Genomic DNA, 22,422 nt, shown 5'->3' on the forward strand with positions numbered 1-22,422 from the left:
ACAACTTGAAATTGGAGCAACTACGATCAAACAAGTCGAAAAGTCTAACACGCGACTTGCCAACAGACCGTCTATAGTAAAAACATAGAAAGACCACTAGATGTGAAATTGTACTTCAAGTATTGATATCGGAAATGAAAGAGAGAAGTATCACTCAGTTATTTTGGGCTGAGTTTTTTCAGACAGGAAAAATTTCTGTATTCGATTTTACTGAAAACATTAAATACTATTTTCGAAACAACAGTCGTTCGAAAGCGATAACGCGATAACTCATTGGGACAAAAACTACGTCAAGATGTATGTATTCAATATATTTCAGACGATGTGAATTCACTATAACAGTCGTACAAAATATGTTGTTTGTATTTCGTGTATAAAATTCGTGTTTTCATGGCACATTCGGGAGTATTTTTGACTTCGACCTGCGGTATGGGCCAAATATTGACACTCTTTTTCCGCACTCAATACAGAAATAACTATAAAGACTTTTTACATATTCGCCTGGAGAACGTTTGGAAGACGTCATAGCCTCTACATTAGAATGTCTAGTTTGCTTGACAAAACGGTTATCAGATTTGTTTTGGATGTTTCTCCCGAACGAGAGATTGTCCTGTATGTAGAGGCCCAACTTTTGGGACTAATATTCGAGACACTAGATGTACCTTGCAAAAATGCTAGCAACGGCTATCAAATCCGTCAAAAAGGTCGATCCATAGTATCTCATGAAATATTGTGCAAATTTACATAGTTCTCAGATATATCTTTTCGGGTAATACTACCACCAATGAAATCAACATCCATCTTGAAATTGGAGCAACTACGATCAAACAAGTCGAAAAGTCTGACACGCGACTTGCCAACAAACCGTCTATAGTAAAAACACAGAAAGACCACTGGATGTTGTGAAATTGTATTTCAAGTATTGATATCATCGAAAATGAAAAAGAGAAGTATTACTTAGTTATTTTGTGCTAACTTTTTTCAGACAGGAAAAATTTCTGTATTCGATTTTACTGAAAACATCAAATAATATTTTCGAAACAACAGTCGTTTGAAAGCGATAACGCGGTAACTCATCGAGACAAAAACTACGTCAAGATATATGTTTTCAATATATTTCAGACGATGTAAATTTACTTCAACAGTTGTACAAAAAATGTTGCTTGTATTTCGTGTATTAAATTCGTGGTTTCATGCCACATTCGAGAAAATTTTTGGCTTCGACCTGCGGTCTGGGCCAAATATTGACACTCTTTCTTGGCACTCAATACAGAAATATAAAGACTTTTTACATATTCATATTCGCCAGGAGAACGTTTGGAAGACGATAAAGCCTCTACATTAGAATGTCCAGTTTGCTCGACAAAACGGTTATCAGATTTGTTTTGGATGTTTCTTCCGAACGGAAGATTGTGCTGTATGTAGAGGTCCAACTTTGGAACAAATATTCGAGATACTAGAAGTACCTTGCAAAAATGCTAGCAACGGCTATCAAATCCGTCAAAAAGGTCGATCCATAGTATCTCACGGACTATTGTGCAGAAATGCATATAACTCATATATATTTATTCGGGTTATACTACCACCATTGAAATCAACATCCATCTTCTCAAATATAAATTGAAATTGAAGCAACTACGATCAATCAAGTCAAAAAGTCTAACACGCGGCTTGCCAAAAAACCGCCTATAGTAACAACACAGAAATACCACTGGATTTTGTGGAATTGTATTGTGAGTATTGATATCATCAAAAATAGGATGAATGAAAAAGAGAAGTATTACCTAGTCATTTTGGGCTAAGTTCTTTCAGACAGGAAAAATTTCTGTAATCGATTTTACTGAAAACATTGAATACTATTTTCAAGACAACAGTCGTTCAGAAGAGATAAGGTGATAACTTATTGGGACAAAAACTACGTCAAGATGTATATATTCAATATATTTCAGACGATGGAAATTCACTATAACAGTCGTACAGAAAATGTTGTTTGTATTTCGTGTATAAAATTCGTGTTTTCATGCCACATTCGGGAGTATTTTTGACTTCGACCTGCGGTATGGGCCAAATATTGTCATTTTTTTTTCGCATCCAATACAGAAATAACTATGAAAACTTTTTACATATTCGCCTAAAGAACGTTTGGAAGACGTCATAGCCTCTACATTAGAAGGTCTAGTTTGCTTGACAAAACGGTTATCAGATTTGTTTTGGATGTTTCTCCCGAACAAGAGATTGTCCTGTATGTAGAGGCCCAACTTTTGGGACAAATATTCGAGACACTAGAAGTACCTTGCAAAAATGCTAGCAACGGCTATCAAATCCCTCAAAAAGGTCGATCCATAGTATCTCACGAATTATTGCGCATATTTCCATATTTCTCAGATATATCTATTCGGGTTATACTACCACCATTGAAATCAACACCCATCTTCTTAGATGTAACTTGAAATTGAAGCATCTACGATCAAACAAGTCAAAAAGGCTAACACGCGGCTTGCCAACAAACCGTCTATTGTAACAACACAGAAAGACCACTGGATGTTGTGAAATTGTATTGCAAGTATTGATATCATCAAATGTGAAATGAATGGAGAAGGGAAGTATTACTTATTTATTTTGGGCTAAGTTTTTTCATACAGAAAAAAATTCTGTATTCGATTTCACTGAAAACATTCAATAATATTTTCAAGAGAAAAGTCGTTTGAAAGCGATATCGCGATAACTTATCTTTACAAAAATAACGTCAAAATGTCTGTATTCCATATATTTCAGACGATGTTAATTCACTTCAACAGTTGTACAAAAAATGTTGTTTTTATTTCGTGTATAAAATTCGTGTTTTCATGCCACATTCGAGAGTATTTTTGGCTTCGACCTGTGATATGGGCCAAATATTGACAAACTCCTTTTCCGCACTCAATACAAAAATAACTATTGAGAATTTTCACATATGCGCCTGGAGAACGTATGGAAGGCGTCAGGGCCTCTGCATGAGAATATCCAGTTTGCTTGACACGACGATCATCAGATTTGTTTTGGATGTTTCTCCCGAACGAGAGATTGTCCTGTATGTAGAGGCCCAACTTTTGGGACAAATATTCGAGACACTAGAAGTACTTTGCAAAAATGCTAGCAACGGCTATCAAATCCGTCAAAAAGGTCGATCCATAGTATCTCACGAAATATTGTGCAAATTTACATAGTTCTCAGATATATCTTTTCGGGTAATACTACCACCAATGAAATCAACATCCATCTTCTTGAATACAACTTGAAATTGGAACAACTACGATCAAACAAGTCGAAAAGTCTAACACGCGACTTGCCAACAAACCGTCTATTGTAAAAACACAGAAAGACCACTGGATGTTGTGAAATTGTATTTCAAGTATTGATATCATCGAAAATGAAAAAGAAAAGTATTACTTAGTTATTTTGGGCTAACTTTTTTCAGACAGGAAAAATTTCTGTGTTCGATTTCACTGAAAACATTAAATACTATTTTCAGCTATAATATCCCAAGGACATTGATAACTAACGAAATAATTTTATCACAGTTTTCGAAAGCACGTTATTTGGTAACATCCCGACGCCGAAGGCGGAAGGATGTTACCTAAAATAACGTGCTTGAGGAAGTTGTGATTAAATTATGAGTTATTTATCAATGTTCGAGGGATAATCGGTGAGAAAATTTTTTGCAATTCGAACAAAATTATTTATTGAACACACAGTTATTAAAAAAACAATTCGTATAATGATATTCCGTTGATCTTGCTGTATTTGCCTCGGTTACTGCATAGGTGTTTCCACGCATACTATTGATTATTTGGTTATGATGTTCCTGATCAATATTCAAATAAGGTTTTATGGAATTTCCATTATTGTGCCCAGTAATTTTCAACAATTGCTGTTCTTGAACTCCACTCTTAGCTAGTTGACTGACTGCAGTTGCTCTATTAGAGTGATTGGTTATTTTCCTCTGTTTCGTATCCAAGCCAATTGCTTCAGCAGATTTCGTCCATCCGTTGATTATATTTCTACCCAGAGGCATATTGTCATACCAGTTATCGCTTCCTGTCTTCCAGTGACGATTTGGCCTTAAAAATAGTCTATTTGTCTTGATATTTGTGCCTCGTTTTGATAATAATTTAATGAATAATCTGACAGGACAAGCATTGTTATCACTATTTTGAACTAACCATTTGCTAGAGGCGCAGTTCTTTGAATCCCCTTGGCAGGTTTTACTGAAAATTGGATTATATTCTATCCTATTAGTTGGAGATCCATTGTTTTCCTTTTCGATATGAAAATAATCAACTAAGCAAGCAGCACCTTCACCACCTCTCCAAGCCAATTCCACCGCTGCTATGTGATAAAATTTGCGTAGGAGTCCTATAGGGGTATTTTCATCCCAAAAGTTTATAATTTTACTCATTTCATTTGAAGTTAATGGTACTGAGCTTGTTTTGCGTTTAGTGGGATCTGTTTGTAAATTTCTTCGTGCTGCGTCGCGTGCATTCCGCGCTTGTTTGAATGCAACACTTTTAAAGGGGTCTAGCATGATATTATACTCCTTGAAATACTTTTCTTGTAATAATTTGCTTGTTATATTCCATACGGTTTTAACAGTAGCCTCCTTAAACTCTGTGCTATCCTTTTTTCTCATATTAATCGCCCAATCCTTGAGTAATAATGCAAGCTCTTCGAGAGTACGATTTTCATCCAATTCATATTTTCTAGCGTCACAAAACTCCATAAATATTTTCCAAGTGTATTTTTTACTATTGACAGTATTTTTTGGTGTATTTTCTTCAATGATTTTGTCAATTGCCGCATCATTTTGAACAGCAAAGCGAGGAAGTGACATTTTCGAAATAAATTGAATTACTGAAATGTCAGCAACAACTTTATTGTGTTGGTTGCTTAGCAATATCATGACATAAGTGATAACTACCCGTGAAAACTATCCATGGGTAGTTATCAGTGTAATGATGGTTTCATTGGTTATTTCGACACACATGACTAGAAATAGACAAATTTGATAGGATAATTTTTATGGCAAAAAATTTTCGAAACAACAGTCGTTTGAAAGCGATAACGCGGTAACTCATCGGGACAAAAACTACGTCAAGATGTATATTTTCAATATATTTCAGACGATGTAAATTTACTTCAACAGTTGTACAAAAAATGTTGCTTGTATTTCGTGTATTAAATTCGTGGTTTCATGCCACATTCGAGAGAATTTTTGGCTTCGACCTGCGGTCTGGGCCAAATATTGACACTCTTCTTTGGCACTCAATACAGAAATGACTATAAAGACTATTTACATATTCATATTCGCCAGGAGAACGTTTGGAAGACGATATAGCCTCTACATTAGAATGTCCAGTTTGCTCGACAAAACGGTTATCAGATTTGTTTTGGATGTTTCTCCCGAACGGGAGATTGTTCTGTATGTAGAGGTCCAACTTTGGAACAAATATTCGAGATACTAGAAGTACCTTGCAAAAATGCTAGCAACGGCTATCAAATCCGCCAAAAAGGTCGATACATAGTATCTCACGGAATATTGTGCAGATTTACATAGTTCTCAGATATATCTTTTCGGGTAGTACTACCACCAATGAATACTATTTTTAAGACAACAGTCGTTCAAAAGCGATGAAGCGATAACTCATCGGGACAAAAACTACGTCAAGATGTATGTATTCAATGTATTTCAGGCGATGTAAATTCACTATAACAGTCGTACAAAAAATGTTGTTTGTATTTCGTGTATAAAAATCGTGTTTTCATGCCACATTCGTGAGTATTTTTGACTTCGACCTGCGGTATGGGCCACATATTGACACACTCCTTTTCTGCACTCAATACAAAAATAAATATTGAGACTTTTTACATATTCGCCAGGAGAACGTTCTGAAGACGGCATAGCCTCTACATTAGAATGTCCAGTTTGCTTGACAAAACGGTTATCAGATTTGTTTTGGATGTTTCTCCCGAACGAGAGATTGTCCTGTATGTAGAGGTCCAACTTTGGAACAAATATTCGAGATACTAGAAGTACCTTGCAAAAATGATAGCAACGGCTATCAAATCCGTCAAAAAGTCGATCCATAGTATCTCACGGAATATTGTGCAGAAATGCATATAACTCATGAATATTTATTCGGGTTATACTACCACCATTGAAATCAACATCCATCTTCTCAAATATAAATTGAAATTGAAGCAACTACGATCAATCAAGTCAAAAAGTCTAACACGCGGCTTGCCAAAAAACCGCCTATAGTAACAACACAGAAATACCACTGGATGTTGTGGAATTGTATTGTAAGTATTGATATCATCAAATATAGGATAAATGAAAAAGAGAAGTATTACTCAGTCCTTTTTGGGATAAGTTCTTTCAGACAGGAAAAATTTCTGTAATCGATTTTACTGAAAACATTGAATACTATTTTCAAGACAACAGTCGTTCAGAAGCGATAACGTGATAACTTACTGGGACAAAAACTACGTCAAGATGTATGTATTCAATATATTTCAGACGATGTAATTTCACTTTAACAGTTGTTCAAAAAATGTTGTTTGTATTTCGTCTATAAAATTCGTGTTATCATGCCACATTCGAGTGTATTTTTGGAGTCGACCTGCGGTCTGGGCCAAATATTGACTCTCTTTTTCCGCACTCAATACAGAAATAACTATAAAGACTTTTTACATATTCGCCTGGAGAACGTTTGGAAGACGTCATAGCCTCTGCATTGGAATGTCCAGTTTGCTTGACAAAACGGTCATCAGATTTGATTTGGATGTTTCTCCCGAACGAGAGATTGTGCTGTATGTAGAGGTCCAACTTTGGAACAAATATTCAAGATACTAGAAGTACCTTGCAAAAATGCTAGCAACGGCTATCAAATCCGCCAAAAAGGTCGATCCATAGTATCTCACGAAATATTGTGCAAATTATCATATTTCACAGATATATCTATTCGGGTAATACTAACACCGATGGAATCAACATCCATCTTCTTGAATATAACTTAAAATTGGAAAAACTACGATCAAACAAGTCAAAATTCCAACACGCGGCTTGCCAACAAACCGTCTATTGTAACAACACAGAAAGAACACGGGATGTTGTGAAATTGTATTTCAAGTATTGATATCATCAAATATAAAATGAATGAAAAAGGAAAGTATTACTTATTTATTTTGGGCTAAGTTTTTTCATGCAGAAAAAAATTGTGTATTCGATTTCACTGAAAACCACCAATACTATTTTCAAGACGAAAGTCGTTTAAAAGCGATAACGCGATAACTTATCTGGACAAAACTAACGTCAAGATGTATGTATTCCATATATTTCAGACGATGTTAATTCACTTCAACAGTTGTACAAAAAATGTTGTTTGTATTTCGTGTATGAAATTCTTGTTTTCATGCCACATTCGAGAGTATTTTTGGCTTCGACCTGCGGATTGGCCAAATATTGACACACTTATTTTCCGCACTCAGTACAGATATAAATATTGAGACTTTTCACATATGCGCCTGGAGAACGTATGGAAGACGTCATAGCCTCTGCATCAGAATGTCCAGTTTGCTTGACACGACGGTCATCAGATTTGTTTTGGATGTTTCTCCCGAACGAGAGATTGTCCTGTTTGTAGAGACCCAACTTTTGGGACAAATATTCGAGATATTAGAAGTACCTTGCAAAAATGCTAGCAACGGATATCAAATTCGCAAAAATGGTCGATCCATAGTATCTCACGAAATATTGTGCAAATTTAGATAGTTCTCAGATATAACTTTTCGTGTATTACTACCACCAATGGAATCAACATCCATCTTCCTGAATATAACTTGAAATTGGAGCAACTACGATCAAACAAGTCGAAAAGTCCAACACCCGTCTTGCCAACAAACCGTCTATTGTAACAACACAGAAAGACCACTGGATGTTGTGAAATTGTATTTTGAGTATTGATATCATCAAGGATAGAATGAATGAAAAAGAGAAGTATCACTTAGTTATTTTGGGCTAAGTTTTTTCAGACAGAAAAAATTTCTGTATTCGATTTTACTAAAAACATTGAATACTATTTCTAAACAGTCGTTTGAAAGCGGTTACGCGATAACCCATCGGGACAAAAACTACGTCAAGATGTATGTATTCAATTCATTTCAGACGATGTAAATTCACTTAAACAGTCGAACAAAAAAAGTTGTTTGTATTTCGTGTATAAAAACACTCGTTTTCTGCACTCAATACAGAAATAAATATTAAGATTTTCTACATATTCGCCAGGGAAACGTTTGGAAGACGTCATAGCCTCTACATTAGAATATCCAGTTTGCTTGACAAAACGGTTATCAGATCAGTTTTGGATATTTCTCCCGAACGAGAGATTGTGCTGTATGTAGGGGTCCAACTCTGAAACAAATATTCGAGATACTAGAAGTACCTTGCAAAAATGCTAGCAACGGCTATCAAATCCGCCAAAAAGGTCGATCCATAGTATCTCACGGAATATTGTGCATAAATGTATATTTCTCAGATATATCTATACGGGTTATACTACCACCATTGAAATCAACATCCATCTTCTCAAATATAAATTGAAATTGAAGCAACTACAATCAAACAAGTCAAAAAGTCTAACACGCGGCTTGCCAACAAACCGCCTACAGTAACAACACAGAAAGACCACTGGATGTTGTGGAATTGTATTGTAAGCATTGATATCATCAAATATAGGATGAATGAAAAAGAGAAATATTACTTAGTCATTTTGGGCTGAGTTCTCTCAGACAGGGAAAACTTCTGTAGTCGATTTTACTGAAAACATTGAATACTATTTTCAAGACAACAGTCGTTCTGAAGCGATAACGTGATAACTTAACTGGACAAAAACTACGTCAAGATGTATGTATTCAATATATTTCAGACGATGTAAATTCACTAGAACAGTCGTACAAAAAATGTTGTTTGTATTTCGTGTATAAAATTCGTGTTTTCATGCCACATTCGAGAGTATTTTTTACTTCGACCTGCGGTATGGGCCGAATATTGACACTATTTTTCCGCACTCAATACAGAAGTGACTATAAAGACTTTTTACATATTCGCCTGGAGAAAGTTTGGAAGACGTCATAGCCTCTGCACTAGAATGTCCATATCCATTGGATGTTGTGAAATTGTATTGTAATTATTGATGTTATCAAGGATAGAATGAATGAAAAAGAGAAGTTTTACTAAGTTATTTTGGGCTAAGTTTTTTCAGACAGGAAACATTTCTATATTCGATATTACTGAAAGCATTGAAAACTATTTTCAAGACAACAGTCGTTCAAAAGCGATAACGCGATAACTTATCGGGACAAGATGTATGTCTACGTCAAGATGTATGTATTCAATATATTTCAGACGATGTTAATTCACTTCGACAGTTGTACAAAAAATGTTGTTTGTATTTCGTGTATAAAATTCGTGTTTTCATGCCACATTCGAGAGAATTTTTGGCTTCGACCTGCGTTGTGGACCGAATATTGACACAATTCTTTTATGAACGCAATACAGTAATAACTATTGAGACTTTTCACATATTCGCCTGGAGAACGTTTTAAAGACGTCATAGACTCTGCACTAGAATGCCCAGTTTGCTTGACTCAACGGTCATCAGATTTGTTTTGAATGTTTCTCCCGAACGAGAGATTATCTTGTATGTAGAAGCCCAACTTTTGGGACAAATATTCGAGATACTAGAAGTACCTTGCAAAAATGCCAGCAACGGCTATCAAATACGCAAAAAAGGTCGATCCGTAGTATCTCACGAAATATAGGGCAAATTTGCCTTCATATCGTGTTCACTGGGAAGGACTGTCGAATGCAGATGGGAAGGTTTTAAATCTGACTCTGTAGATCATTGAGTAGGAGATTTGAGCCGGTTCTAAGCCTCCCCCACCACTATGACGTATTAATTGCTTTTTTTGTTGTTGTTCAGTGAAGTCAAGGCGATGTGACCTTGAAGCGTCTGGTGTATGGATCGTTCAGAATTTTTTTCCGGTTCTGGGCCTCCCCCCACCACTATGACGTATTAATTGCTTTTTTTTCATTGTTAAATAACATCAAGGGGATGTGACCTTGAAGTGTCTGGTGCAGGGATCGTTCAGATTTTTTTTTCATATGAAATTTTGTGTGTGTGTGTGTGTGTGACATAGTGACGTAATTACAATTACTTGGTGTGTGGGAATGCACGGTACAGGGTTTACATCCTTCAGTTATGTTCATGAAACATGACCTTGAATATGGAATTCAACTTTGAGATTAGGGAACTAGATTGCATACATGGTAAAGTCAGGGTTTGATATTGTCCTTCATGTGTATTCTGTACCTGTTTGTACAGAATAACCACACGTCTGCATACGACGAAGATCCATCGACTGATGAGCGGTCCTTCTTCACCAGTTTGGACGGTACCCATCGTGACAGAGAGCGTATACGTCTGCACTCCGTGAAGTTTCAACGACCACTGTTTGCTTGTATCGCCTTCTGTCAACACATCGAGTTGGAATTGGTGGTGGTGGTGGTGGGGGAGCGCCTGTGTTCGACGCATCGAGTTGGCTTCGACCTTGATCTACGTCATACCCTTAATGTACGTCATAAGGTAATAAGGATAAGGCGACTTTGAGGTAGTGTTTTGGGTTTGACTTTGAATGACTTTCATTCACACTTTATATTTTCACAGCTATTTTGAACAATGTTCAAAGTCGCATAACCTTGGGGGTTGACCTTGAGATTTTTAGTCTGTCTCGGTCACATCAACATTGAAATGACCTCTACATACGTCACATGATGTCGACAAGGTGACTTTGAAGAAGTCTTTTGAGTTCGACGTTGAACGAGCTTTATCTACTTCACACCCTTGAACTATGTCAGAAGGTGATACAGTCAATGTGACTTTGAGATAATGTTTTGGATTTAACCTTGAATGACCTTCATTCACTTCCCATATTTTCACGACATTCATTGATTCATGTGATTATTTTGACTTTGAAATGACCTCTACATACGTCACATAATGTCGACAAGGTGACTTTGAAGAAGTCTTTTGAGTTCGACGTTGAACGAGCTTTATCTACGTCACACCCTTGAACTATGTCAGAAGGTGATACGGTCAATGTGACTTTGAGATAATGTTTTGGATTTAACCTTGAATGACCTTCATTCACTTCCCATATTTTCACGACATTCATTGATTCATGTGATTATTTCGACTTTGAAATGACCTCTACATACGTCACATGATGTCGACAAGGTGACTTTGAAGAAGTCTTTTGAGTTCGACTTTGAACGATCTTCATCTACGTCACACCCTTGAACTATGTCAGGAGGAGATACGGTCAATGTGACTTTGAGATAATGTTTTGGATTTAACCTTGAATGACCTTCATTCACTTCTCATATTTTCACAACCTTCATTGATTCATGTGGTTATTTTGACTTTGAAATGACCTCTACATACGTCACATGATGTCGACAAGGTGACTTTGAAGAAATGTTTTGAATTCGAACTTGAATGACCTTCACCTACGTCACACCCTTGAACTACGTCACACTGAGAGTAGTGTGACGTACCACGACCACAATCGTATCATATAAAAGACGAGTTGTGATCGTGAACGTTGTCATTCAGTACATGAGAGCGCATCGAGATGAATTCCGAAAAAATCGCAGCTGTAGTTTGAATTTCGCTTTTCTTCTGACAGTGTCGTCTTTCATTAGCATATGAAATTGGATTACGGCTAAAAATATACATTTTCCATCATATAACTTATCTATATTGAATTTTATGAGAAAAATAGTTATGACAAAAGTTGTATGAAATTAAATTCTCAACAATTTTGATTCCTATAATTTTTTTTTCATAAAATCGATATTTTCAGAGAAAGGGTGGAGGTGAAATTTCGTCATTGTATTATCACGTTTATTTTTGACTTTACGAGAAACTTCGTGATGAACAAAGTTGTATAAAATTGAATTTCCTACAATTTCGATCCCATCAATTTTTTTTTTCATAGGTTCGATATTTGTATCGATTTAAATCTGAAATAAGTAGGGGGTGAAATCTTATAATGGAATTATCTCATTTATTTTCAATTTCACAAGAAAAATCACAATGATCAAAGTAGTATGAAATGAAATGAAAGACGAGGAATTTTTTTCCACATTGTTTATTCCAAGATTACAAACTGCTTCTTCTAACCTTCCAATATCTACCAAACTAATTTGAATGTTTATCTGTCGTCATCGTCTTCGAATTGAAATTTAGGGAAATAAATGTTGATTATGTCACCATGTCGTCAACTCCTTTCTTGATCCGCTTCTGAAGATCCTTCACACAATTGCTAATGTGGGCGACTTCCAGCCGGTACTGTTTCGTTGAATCACCCTCAACACGGTACTCCTCATTGACTCCGACGATGTCCTACTTCCCCTTTCAATGTTGGTTTCCACCTCTGACAGTTCAGCCAGCAAACAACTTTTCCGTTCGACTAGTTGTTCCTGTCGAACCACAAATCGTCGCTTGCGTGTGGCAATCTCTGCCAATCTCTCATCGCTGTCCCGGATCACTAGTAGCTTCGTCTTCCTCTCTCGGCATATTCTGCCGAGTTCGAGCACGTCGTTGACTAAGTTGCAGCTCCTCTGCGGTGTCGGTAAGTCCATCTTGCTACCAGAGGGTGGGACGGAAGTTGTCCCCTGAACAGTTGGCACAGGCATCGGTGGCGGAGATAGTATGGATCCGGCTCTTGGTAGATTATGCGGTCCGGTTGTGGTCTCTAAAGATATCATGGTGGTGGGCATCGGTGGCTGAGGTACTATGGATCCGGCTTTTGGTAAGTTATGCGGCCCGGTTGTGGTCTCTAAAGATGTCATGCTGGTGGGCATCTGTGGCTGAGGTACCATGGATCCAGCTTTTGGTAGGTTATGCGTCCCAGTTGTGGTCTCTGAAGATGTCATGGTGGTGGGCATTGGTGGCTGAGGTACTATGGATCCAGCTTTTGGTAGGTTATGCGGCCCGGTTGTGGTCTCTGAAGATGTCGTGGTGGTGGTTGGCTCAATGTTTAATGCAGTGGATGGCATCTGCGATGCCGTCGGTGGCTGATTTTTCGTATTGACCGTCTCGGACTTTGAAACGGTGGTATCCAACGTAGAAGGGGCTCGCCACAGGGTCGAGGTCATCGGCGGCTGCCGATAAGGATTCGTCTCATCCCATATTTTCATATATTTCCGCAGCTCCGACTGCTTTGGTTTCACCTTCGGCTTCACCTGCTTCGACTTAGCGGCGGACACTCTTTTCTTATTCGATTGGGGGGCAGCAAACTCATTATCGCTACCGTTCGCTGCCTCTCTCTTGTTGGCCCTCTTCGAACCCTTCTCCGCGTCTTTGCTGGTGCTGCTCGTTTCAGAAGAGGGGGTGGTTGAACGAACATCCTCCATTCTGCTACATCCAGGTCTTGGAGTTGTCACCATCACAGGTTCTCCAGGAAGGGGGCTGAGTGGGAGTTCTACATGGAATTCCGTTAGGAAGTCCACGATATTCTCTGGTAGCTCTGATCCCTGCACCAACACCACGTCTTGCAGGATATTCACCTTACCCTTCTCAGATTTGCCGGTATCAGTGAAAAGAGGCATACTCCAAGCTAGAAATTCACAAAATAATTAGAATGGAATATAATAATAGACAATAATAATATATCTGAAGAATGGTTGGTTGGATAACAGGATCAATTTTTTCTCAAAGAAACAATTGTTTTCTTGCCAACGTTTCGAATTCAATTAAATTCTTCTTCAGGGCTTTGTAATAATGTAGTTTCATAAACATACCTCCCACAAAAACTTATACGACAAGTATCGTTTCTATTACTTACCGAAAAGTAGTTTCTCCGTGTTGATATAACTATTTTGAAAAAACATTAGACATATTAGATACATTTAAAAAATAAAATAAAAAAAATTGCAATACCTTCGATAGAACACCAACGCAAAAGGACATGAATGTATAGACTCCAATTACTTTTGTTACAATGGAACTATTTACAAACAAATTTTTCGAGTTGGTAATGGGTAATTGTATATCAACCATTTGTGCAGATTTGGTCATGGCAGAACTACAAAATATATGCATAAAAAGTTAACAAGCAAAAAAAACACCCCAAGACATGCAATCTAATGTAGTGTACAAATTGAACTGTGGAAGGTGTCACAAATGCTATGTTGGTCAAACTGGACGGTATCATAAAACACAAGTTTCAGAACGCATGACAGACTCTGAGAAACTGAATATAAGCAAAAACTCCACAGCCCTGATTGAACATGAAAAAGAATATGCACACAATTTTGATTTTGAACATCCAGCTGTTCTAGATGTTCAACCATATTTATAAAAAAGACTCTTGAGCAAAACACACACACACACACACAACCCATCCATATATGAACCATCATGCATCAGATACTTCAAAGGAGGGGGGGGGGTTAGAACCGGCTCAAATCTCCTACGAGAGATTTTTGAAATAATTTTCCAAACATAACTTCCACAGTAAAATCAATATTATAGGGAATTTGAAATCTAGAACAATTACCATTTCCAATTCTGATTTCCATAACAAAAATCTCAAATTGATTGAGAATTACCTACTACAAATAATTTTTCTGAAGCCCTCATTAGAAAAATAATGACAGAAAGAAGTTCCTCTTCCCAAAATACTGAGGTGAAACCCAAATATCACAAAATGTCATTTATAGAAAATTCATCTGATAAACTTGGAATGATAGTCATAAGCAATCAAATTAAAGTAGCCTTCTTAAATGAAAGTACAGTTGGAAAGCATTTTTTCTTAAATAAAACAAATAAAAAAACACCCCAAGACCTGCAATCTAACGTAGTGTACAAATTGAACTGTGAAAGATGTCACAAATGCTACGTTGGTCAAACTGGAAGATATAATAAAACACGAATTTCAGAACACATGAGAGACTATAAAAAACTGAATATAAACACAAGCGTTTATTGAGTAGGTCACCTTTACACCTTATTCTCCCTTAATTGACACTTTTCAATTCAACAATCAATATTTTTCTTATAAAAACTTAATTGGAAATTGAATACTTGCATCAGTCGTACCAACTATGTCATTAACCTTAAAAACGTAAAATATAGAGATATGTAACCAAAAAAGCAGCTCCGTACATTTTTTAACATTTTTATTGGAAAAATGTTGATTGTTGAAGTGAAAAGTGTCAAGGAAGGAGGAATAAGGTGTAAAGGTGGCCTAGTGAATAAATGCTTGTGTTTTTAAATAGTTTATATGGTTAATGAATATTACTGGAGTTTTTTCCCAACACCAAATCGTTATTTCTACACCTCAACACGTGTTTCGATCACCGAGTGATCATCTTCAAGAGGAAGATAAAACTATAAACTACTCAAAACTAAAGCTATTTATGCTATTACATCATACAGGTAGGTAATCAGTATTACCACCCAAACAAGTGTACCACCCTAAATTAATTTTACAAGAAACCGTTAGTAGCAGCCACTAACGGTTTCTCGAGGGGTATTGTAGATGACATAATTAGGAAAAAGAAGTTTAGGTTGAGAATGAACGAAATCTCGACTTTCAGAAAGGACAAAAACCAAGATAAATACATCTCAGTTCCATACCACCAATATACGAAGAACTTTGGAAATATTTTCAAGGAACTAGGTATGAAGGTGGTTTTTAAATCATACACTGCAGAGCCTTTTGGGAAGTCCAAAAGACAAAGTCGAGAATTCGGAAAAGTCTGGAATTTACGAAATTGAATATAAGGAATGCGATGCAAAATATTATGGACAGACAAAAAGATCTATTCAAGTCAGATATTAGAAACATATAGCACACTTAAAATATGGAAGACCTGAAAAATCAGCAGTCACCCATCATATTTTGCAACAAAACCATTTCATAAACTTCAGTTCTTTAAGATTAGTTAGACAAGTTAACAACAACAGGCAACTAGATGCCTATGAGAGTGTAGAAATGAGTGAACATAATAATATTATGAATAACGATAACGGACCAATACCAAATATCATACTGTATAGCTTGTTGAAATAATATTGTTGGGTTTACTGATTACTACAAAAAGACACATTGTAAATATATTTAGATATGCAATATTGTGAAACTAATTTCATATAGCTGATATTTGTTCTATATATAGCTGTAACATTTAAACATACATAAGGACATATTGTAAAATAATAGAAAGGCCAATTGTAAAATTAATTTAGGGTGGTACACTTGTATGGGTGGTATTACTGATTACCTACCTGTATGATGTACCTGAATAGCATAAATAGCTTTAGTTTTGAGTAGTTTCTAGTTTTATCTTCCTCTTGAAGATGATAACTTGGTGATCGAAACACGTGTCGAGGTGTAAAAATAACGATTTGGTGTTGGGAAAAACTCCAGTAATATTCATTACTACACCAAAGGTTCCAAACAGTACATCATAAGTTTATATGGTGAAAAAGAAGGCTGAAAAGTTGCCCTTATCTGAACTTTGAAGGGCCGTTACTTTGTAAATAAGGGAGAGCGCCGCTTTTTTCTTTCGGATTCGTAATCTACGCATCAAAATACAGAAGTACACTTAAATCGCCGGGTACCCTCAAAACGAATATTTACCCAATTACTTTAAGAATAGTATTTATTGGAAAACTTGAGTTCTGGGTTAAAATAATCACCAATAACGCCTTATCTTAAGGTTTGTACTAGATAAATATATTTTTGGTCGTAGAAAATAGCGCAACTCAAAATATTAATCGATAAATTTTCCAATAAAGTGACTTGTTTTTTTTAAATTGATTCTAGTTATTAGAGAGTCGCACTGTAGATATTTTAATTTATAGAAACACTGTACTATTTCTCCATGGCATAAAACGTATTATCTAGCGAATTTCTGAAAATTTTGAGATCTTTGAATTTTTCATTGATTGTACATTCATTTGCTTTCGTAAATTATAGATATTGTAATGCAATGCAGAATTTCGACATCGACATTGGCCAATGTTTGGTATGGTCTATTACATTCTACACCAGAAGTAGGTATGCTTTTTTTTGTACAGGATACAAGTGTCTTCCTTGGAAATAATATCAATGTATTCTTCACCTTGGATATTATTTCCTGGAAAGTAGGCATATTTCAATTCGATAAGTAGAACACCTAGATAATTTACCCCTTCTGTTGCAATGTTTTTTATTTCATTTTTAAATGTATCTAATATGTCTAATGTTTTTTAAATAGTTATATCAACACGGAGAAACTACTTTTTAGTAAGTAATTCAATTAACCTTATTATTTCTTATAAAATTGAAACGATACTTATCATATAAACTTATGAAACTACGTTGTTATAGAGCCCTGAAAAGAATTCGAAACGTTGGCAAGAAAACAATTGTTTTTAGAGAAAAAATTGATCTTGTTACCCAACCAACCAATCTTCAGAAAAATTATTGGTTCACTGAATTAGTTAACTGATTAATAATATACTTACAGTTTCGATTCGTAGATTATGACCACAACAGAACACTCAAAAATTAATTTGGAAGATATAAGGTTAGAAGAAACAGTTTGAATGATGCTAGCTTTCGACTAGACACACTTTTATATCTAAACCACACCTAACCTCCCTCCACATATCACCCCTACTTCATCTAATACTGGAGCTGAATACTTCACGAAAAAAATTGTGATCGATAATGTTGTATAAAATTGAATTTCCTACAATTTCAACTCTATAATTTTTGTTTTTCGTATGATCGATTTTTATTATTTGAACCTGATAAAAACTTTGTAACATTACAATCATAATAAATCTCATCTTTATCACATATCTCACTTCCCCCACAAAAGTTATTATAATTCTTGTGTGAATTGAATGGGTTATATTTGTAGGAGTGATTAATTTTTGGAAAGAAAGTTTTTGGCTTTCTACTACTCCATCTCGATACATGAAATTAGGGAATCTTCCAAAGAAAGGATTACTTCTTTCCTTTCTTTGGAAGATTCCCTAATTTTATGTATCGAGATGGAGTAGTAGAAAGCCAAAAACTTTCTTTCCCAAAAATCCTTGTGTGTATTAAACATTCATACTCACTCACTATAAAATAATCGTGAGTCAAACCATAATGATCAAAGTTGAATGAAATTGAATTTTCAAAATTTTGAACGAATTTTCATATCCTTTTATGCGAATAAATTCGATAGAACTATTATTATTATTATTATTAATTTTAAACCACAATAATATTATAGAAAATACAAATGGGTACAAAAAATTACTTAGTGATCTAAATGAGGTTGTCAAACAATTATAGCCTACATTTTGGTATGTCGTCCTCCACGTTCAATACAAATTATGGTTCCTCTACTGACATCTGTAACTGCATTTTTAATAAATCGAGGATTTATATTGGCACAGCACTCGCGAATGGTATTTTCCAGATGTTGTATGTCAGTAAATGGTCTACTTCGGTACACTTTTTGTTTCAGGTAACACCACAAGAAAAAGTCTAAAGGCGTCAAGTCGGGTGATCTAGGTGGTCAATAGTGTTCCCAGTTACGTCCAATAACTTTGTCTCTGAACATTTGTTGGAGGGATTATTTTACAGTATTGTATTGGTGCGCCATCAAGCTGATACCATAGGTCGTATTTAATACTCAAAGGTATATTATCTAAAACTTCACTAACCTCATTATTTGAAAGGTTGAGATAATCGACGGATGATAAATTTTCCCTAAAGAAAAATGACCCAATTATTTGGTCGTTAAGTATCCCACACCATACATTAGTATTCGACACTACCATGGCATGCATTTTATTTGTCAAGATCTACTTAAAACTTTTATTCGACGTGATTAGGCATTCTTACCGCCCTAGTTAGTATTTATAAATAATCTGTAAATACTGAATATTGAAATTTTAATGTAATTTCAACTCTAGTAATTTTATTAATACTTATTGCAGTTTTTGAGTTGTGTCTGCTATTTCAAAAAATTTTCAACAATTTTGAAGGAATTTTCATATTCTATCTTATTTTTACTATCACAAATTTCATGAATCAAATTCATGAAAAATTTTATTTAAATGAATAGGTAGATACCCACCGAGTTCACGAAAATTCATTAACAGAAACAGCTGATACCATAGGTCGTATTTAATACTTAAAGGCATATTATCTAAAACCTCACTAAACTCATTATTTGAAAGGTTGAGATAATCGACGGATGATAAATTTTCCCTAAAGAAAAATGGACCAATTATTTGGTCGTTAAGTATCCCACACCATACATTAGTTTTAAAGGAATACTGATCACCATGCACATTCAACTGTGAAATTGGGATTTTCTTGGGCCCACCATGAGAGTAAATGTGTGTACAGGATACAAGTGTCTTCTTTGAAAATAATATTGATGTATTCTTCAGCTTGGATATTATTTCCTGGAAAGGACATATCGCTGTAATGCAGTTATATCAATTACATCACGGACGCTGATTTTCGAAAATCAATACATTTCTTTAAACTTGACATCAATAATATCCATTGAAGGTGTCTACCATTGTGAGTCGTAAGAATATCCTGTTTTTTCTTCGTTAATGAAACATAAAAAAGATTCATTGCATTTCAGCAGGTGGAACCCCTTTTCATAATTACCCTTATTTATCAGTAGCCATAATCGTAAATTATATTTTTTGGATAGCATGTGCGGGGAAATTTTCTGGAGACACAACCTCATTGACGTGGCGTCTAATAAAATCTGTACATCGTGAATTAACTTTACTTTTTTATATAATATATATATATATATATATATATATATATATATATATATATATATATATATATATATATATATATATATATATATATATATATATATATATATATATATATATATATATATATATATATATATATATATATATAGTTGAAGGACAGTCTTTGCTGACTAGTTAAGAACAAAACTTGGGAATTTCTTTGGGTGAACAGCAGAACGGAAGTGTACTCTTATAACACAAGTTATTCCAATATTTCGATAAAATTTATTATCATCTTCAGGGAAAAGCTACAAATGTTTTATGGTGATAATACAGTATGAAAAAGTTTTTTTTTTTATTTTAATAATGATATAAAAAAAATTTTTTTAACAACTTACTGTTAGTGAGGTTGGCCGTGTCGAAAAGAATGTTATATCTAAACAATTGAAACATGTCAATACAATAAAATAGTCATCAAGTTAAAAGAGGTAGACACCTCACTGGATACAAAGAAGAATAATGAATTAAAACTTTTAATAAAAATCGTTATTTGTTTTAAAATTATGGGAATACCGGTAAACGCCATGTGCATTCAGAAACAAGAGAGAGAGGCACAAGACAGTTGACATTTTGACAATGACAGTTGTCATGTCATTATATTATAAAGGTGTGTTAGTTTGTAAATGATAACAATCTGGAACACAAAGGGAACTGATTATGGAACAAGTGTGATCAGAGACATCTGCTGTTCTGTAAGTAAATAAATGAGAGAAAATCCATAAAATCAAATATATTAATTAATTAACAAAATCCTCAGTGGTCTTGAGGAATGGAATGAAGAAAATATTTAATCAAAATAAAACCCTGCCTTAGGGAGGTTGGAAGTTTTGTTGAAACAATATCAAATATTATGAATTTATATTGGAGAAGAGAACCCAGAATTATTGTTCATTTGGAAATTATGTAAATTTTTATCAATGTCTAATAAGAAGGCATAGATTCCACTGAGATGATCAATGTCAGACCTTTTATTAAGGCAGTTATCTGATTGTTATATGAAAGACATTTCCAAAAACAATCTTTTAGATGTATTTCTTTCAGTTGATAAAATTTTTGCTGAATTAAAGTTCATGTTATGACCTTCTTTGTAAACATGATTGCTGAGAGCACATCTCTCAGGATGTAATCTACTGTCACTCTTATGTGACGAGATTCTGTCTTTTAGTAATCTTGACGTTTGACCAATATATTCACTACTACAATTTAGACAAGGAATGGAATAAATTAGATTAGACTGAAGGTTGATAGGAGTTTTATCTTTAAGTTTAGAAAATAGTTTATTAATGGTGAAAATGGTTCTAAAGGCTATTTTTACATTTAAATCTTTGAAAATTCTGCATAGCTTTGGTGTCATATCGCTTATGTATGGTAAAGAGGAGAATAATATAGGAACTGGAGGTGGATCAGTCCCAATTGTGACATTGTCAGACACTAAAGGATTTTCATCCAACTGGGACAATGTAACAATTGGGACTGATCCACCTCCAGTTCCTATATTATTCTCCTCTTTACCATACATAAGCGATATGACACCAAAGCTATGCAGAATTTTCAAAGATTTAAATGTAAAAATAGCCTTTAGAACCATTTTCACCATTAATAAACTATTTTCTAAACTTAAAGATAAAACTCCTATCAACCTTCAGTCTAATCTAATTTATTCCATTCCTTGTCTAAATTGTAGTAGTGAATATATTGGTCAAACTTCAAGATTACTAAAAGACAGAATCTCGTCACATAAGAGTGACAGTAGATTACATCCTGAGAGATGTGCTCTCAGCAATCATGTTTACAAAGAAGGTCATAACATGAACTTTAATTCAGCAAAAATTTTATCAACTGAAAGAAATACATCTAAAAGATTGTTTTTGGAAATGTCTTTCATATTACAATCAGATAACTGCCTTAATAAAAGGTCTGACATTGATCATCTCAGTGGAATCTATGCCTTCTTATTAGACATTGATAAAAATTTACATAATTTCCAAATGAACAATAATTCTGGGTTCTCTTCTCCAATATAAATTCATAATATTTGATATTGTTTCAACAAAACTTCCAACCTCCCTAAGGCAGGGTTTTATTTTGATTAAATATTTTCTTCATTCCATTCCTCAAGACCACTGAGGATTTTGTTAATTAATTAATATATTTGATTTTATGGATTTTCTCTCATTTATTTACTTACAGAACAGCAGATGTCTCTGATCACACTTGTTCCATAATCAGTTCCCTTTGTGTTCCAGATTGTTATCATTTACAAACTAACACACCTTTATAATATAATGACATGACAACTGTCATTGTCAAAATGTCAACTGTCTTGTGCCTCTCTCTCTTGTTTCTGAATGCACATGGCGTTTACCGGTATTCCCATAATTTTAAAACAAATAACGATTTTTATTAAAAGTTTTAATTCATTATTCTTCTTTGTATCCAGTGAGGTGTCTACCTCTTTTAACTTGATGACTATTTTATT

General features: G+C 34.8%; 1 protein-coding gene and 1 long non-coding RNA gene across 2 annotated transcripts in view; one reads left to right on the plus strand and one right to left on the minus strand.

Moving 5' to 3' along the window:
- Positions 1–22,422, plus strand: part of LOC141481363 (uncharacterized) — a 165,666-nt gene that overhangs the window by 50,122 nt on the left and 93,122 nt on the right. The gene's annotated exons all lie outside the window — the stretch shown is intronic.
- On the minus strand, positions 12,413–17,924 carry LOC141481354 (uncharacterized). The gene is made up of 2 exons (XM_074172746.1): positions 17,619–17,924; positions 12,413–13,719 (listed from the first exon to the last, which is right to left on the minus strand). The coding sequence occupies exon 2, from the start codon at positions 13,709–13,711 to the stop codon at positions 12,413–12,415; it is 1,299 nt and encodes a 432-aa protein (XP_074028847.1). The 5' UTR covers positions 13,712–13,719; positions 17,619–17,924.

This window comes from Leptinotarsa decemlineata, unplaced genomic scaffold, assembly GCF_025532065.1.
Source record: "Leptinotarsa decemlineata unplaced genomic scaffold, Ldec_3_MD MMD2_tig00000157_RagTag_RagTag, whole genome shotgun sequence".
NCBI lineage: Eukaryota > Metazoa > Arthropoda > Insecta > Coleoptera > Chrysomelidae > Leptinotarsa > Leptinotarsa decemlineata.

Excerpts from the sequence above, each read along its gene's own strand:
- LOC141481354 (XM_074172746.1), bottom strand. The coding sequence starts at position 13,711 with ATGCCTCTTTTCACTGATACCGGCAAATCTGAGAAGGGTAAGGTGAAT.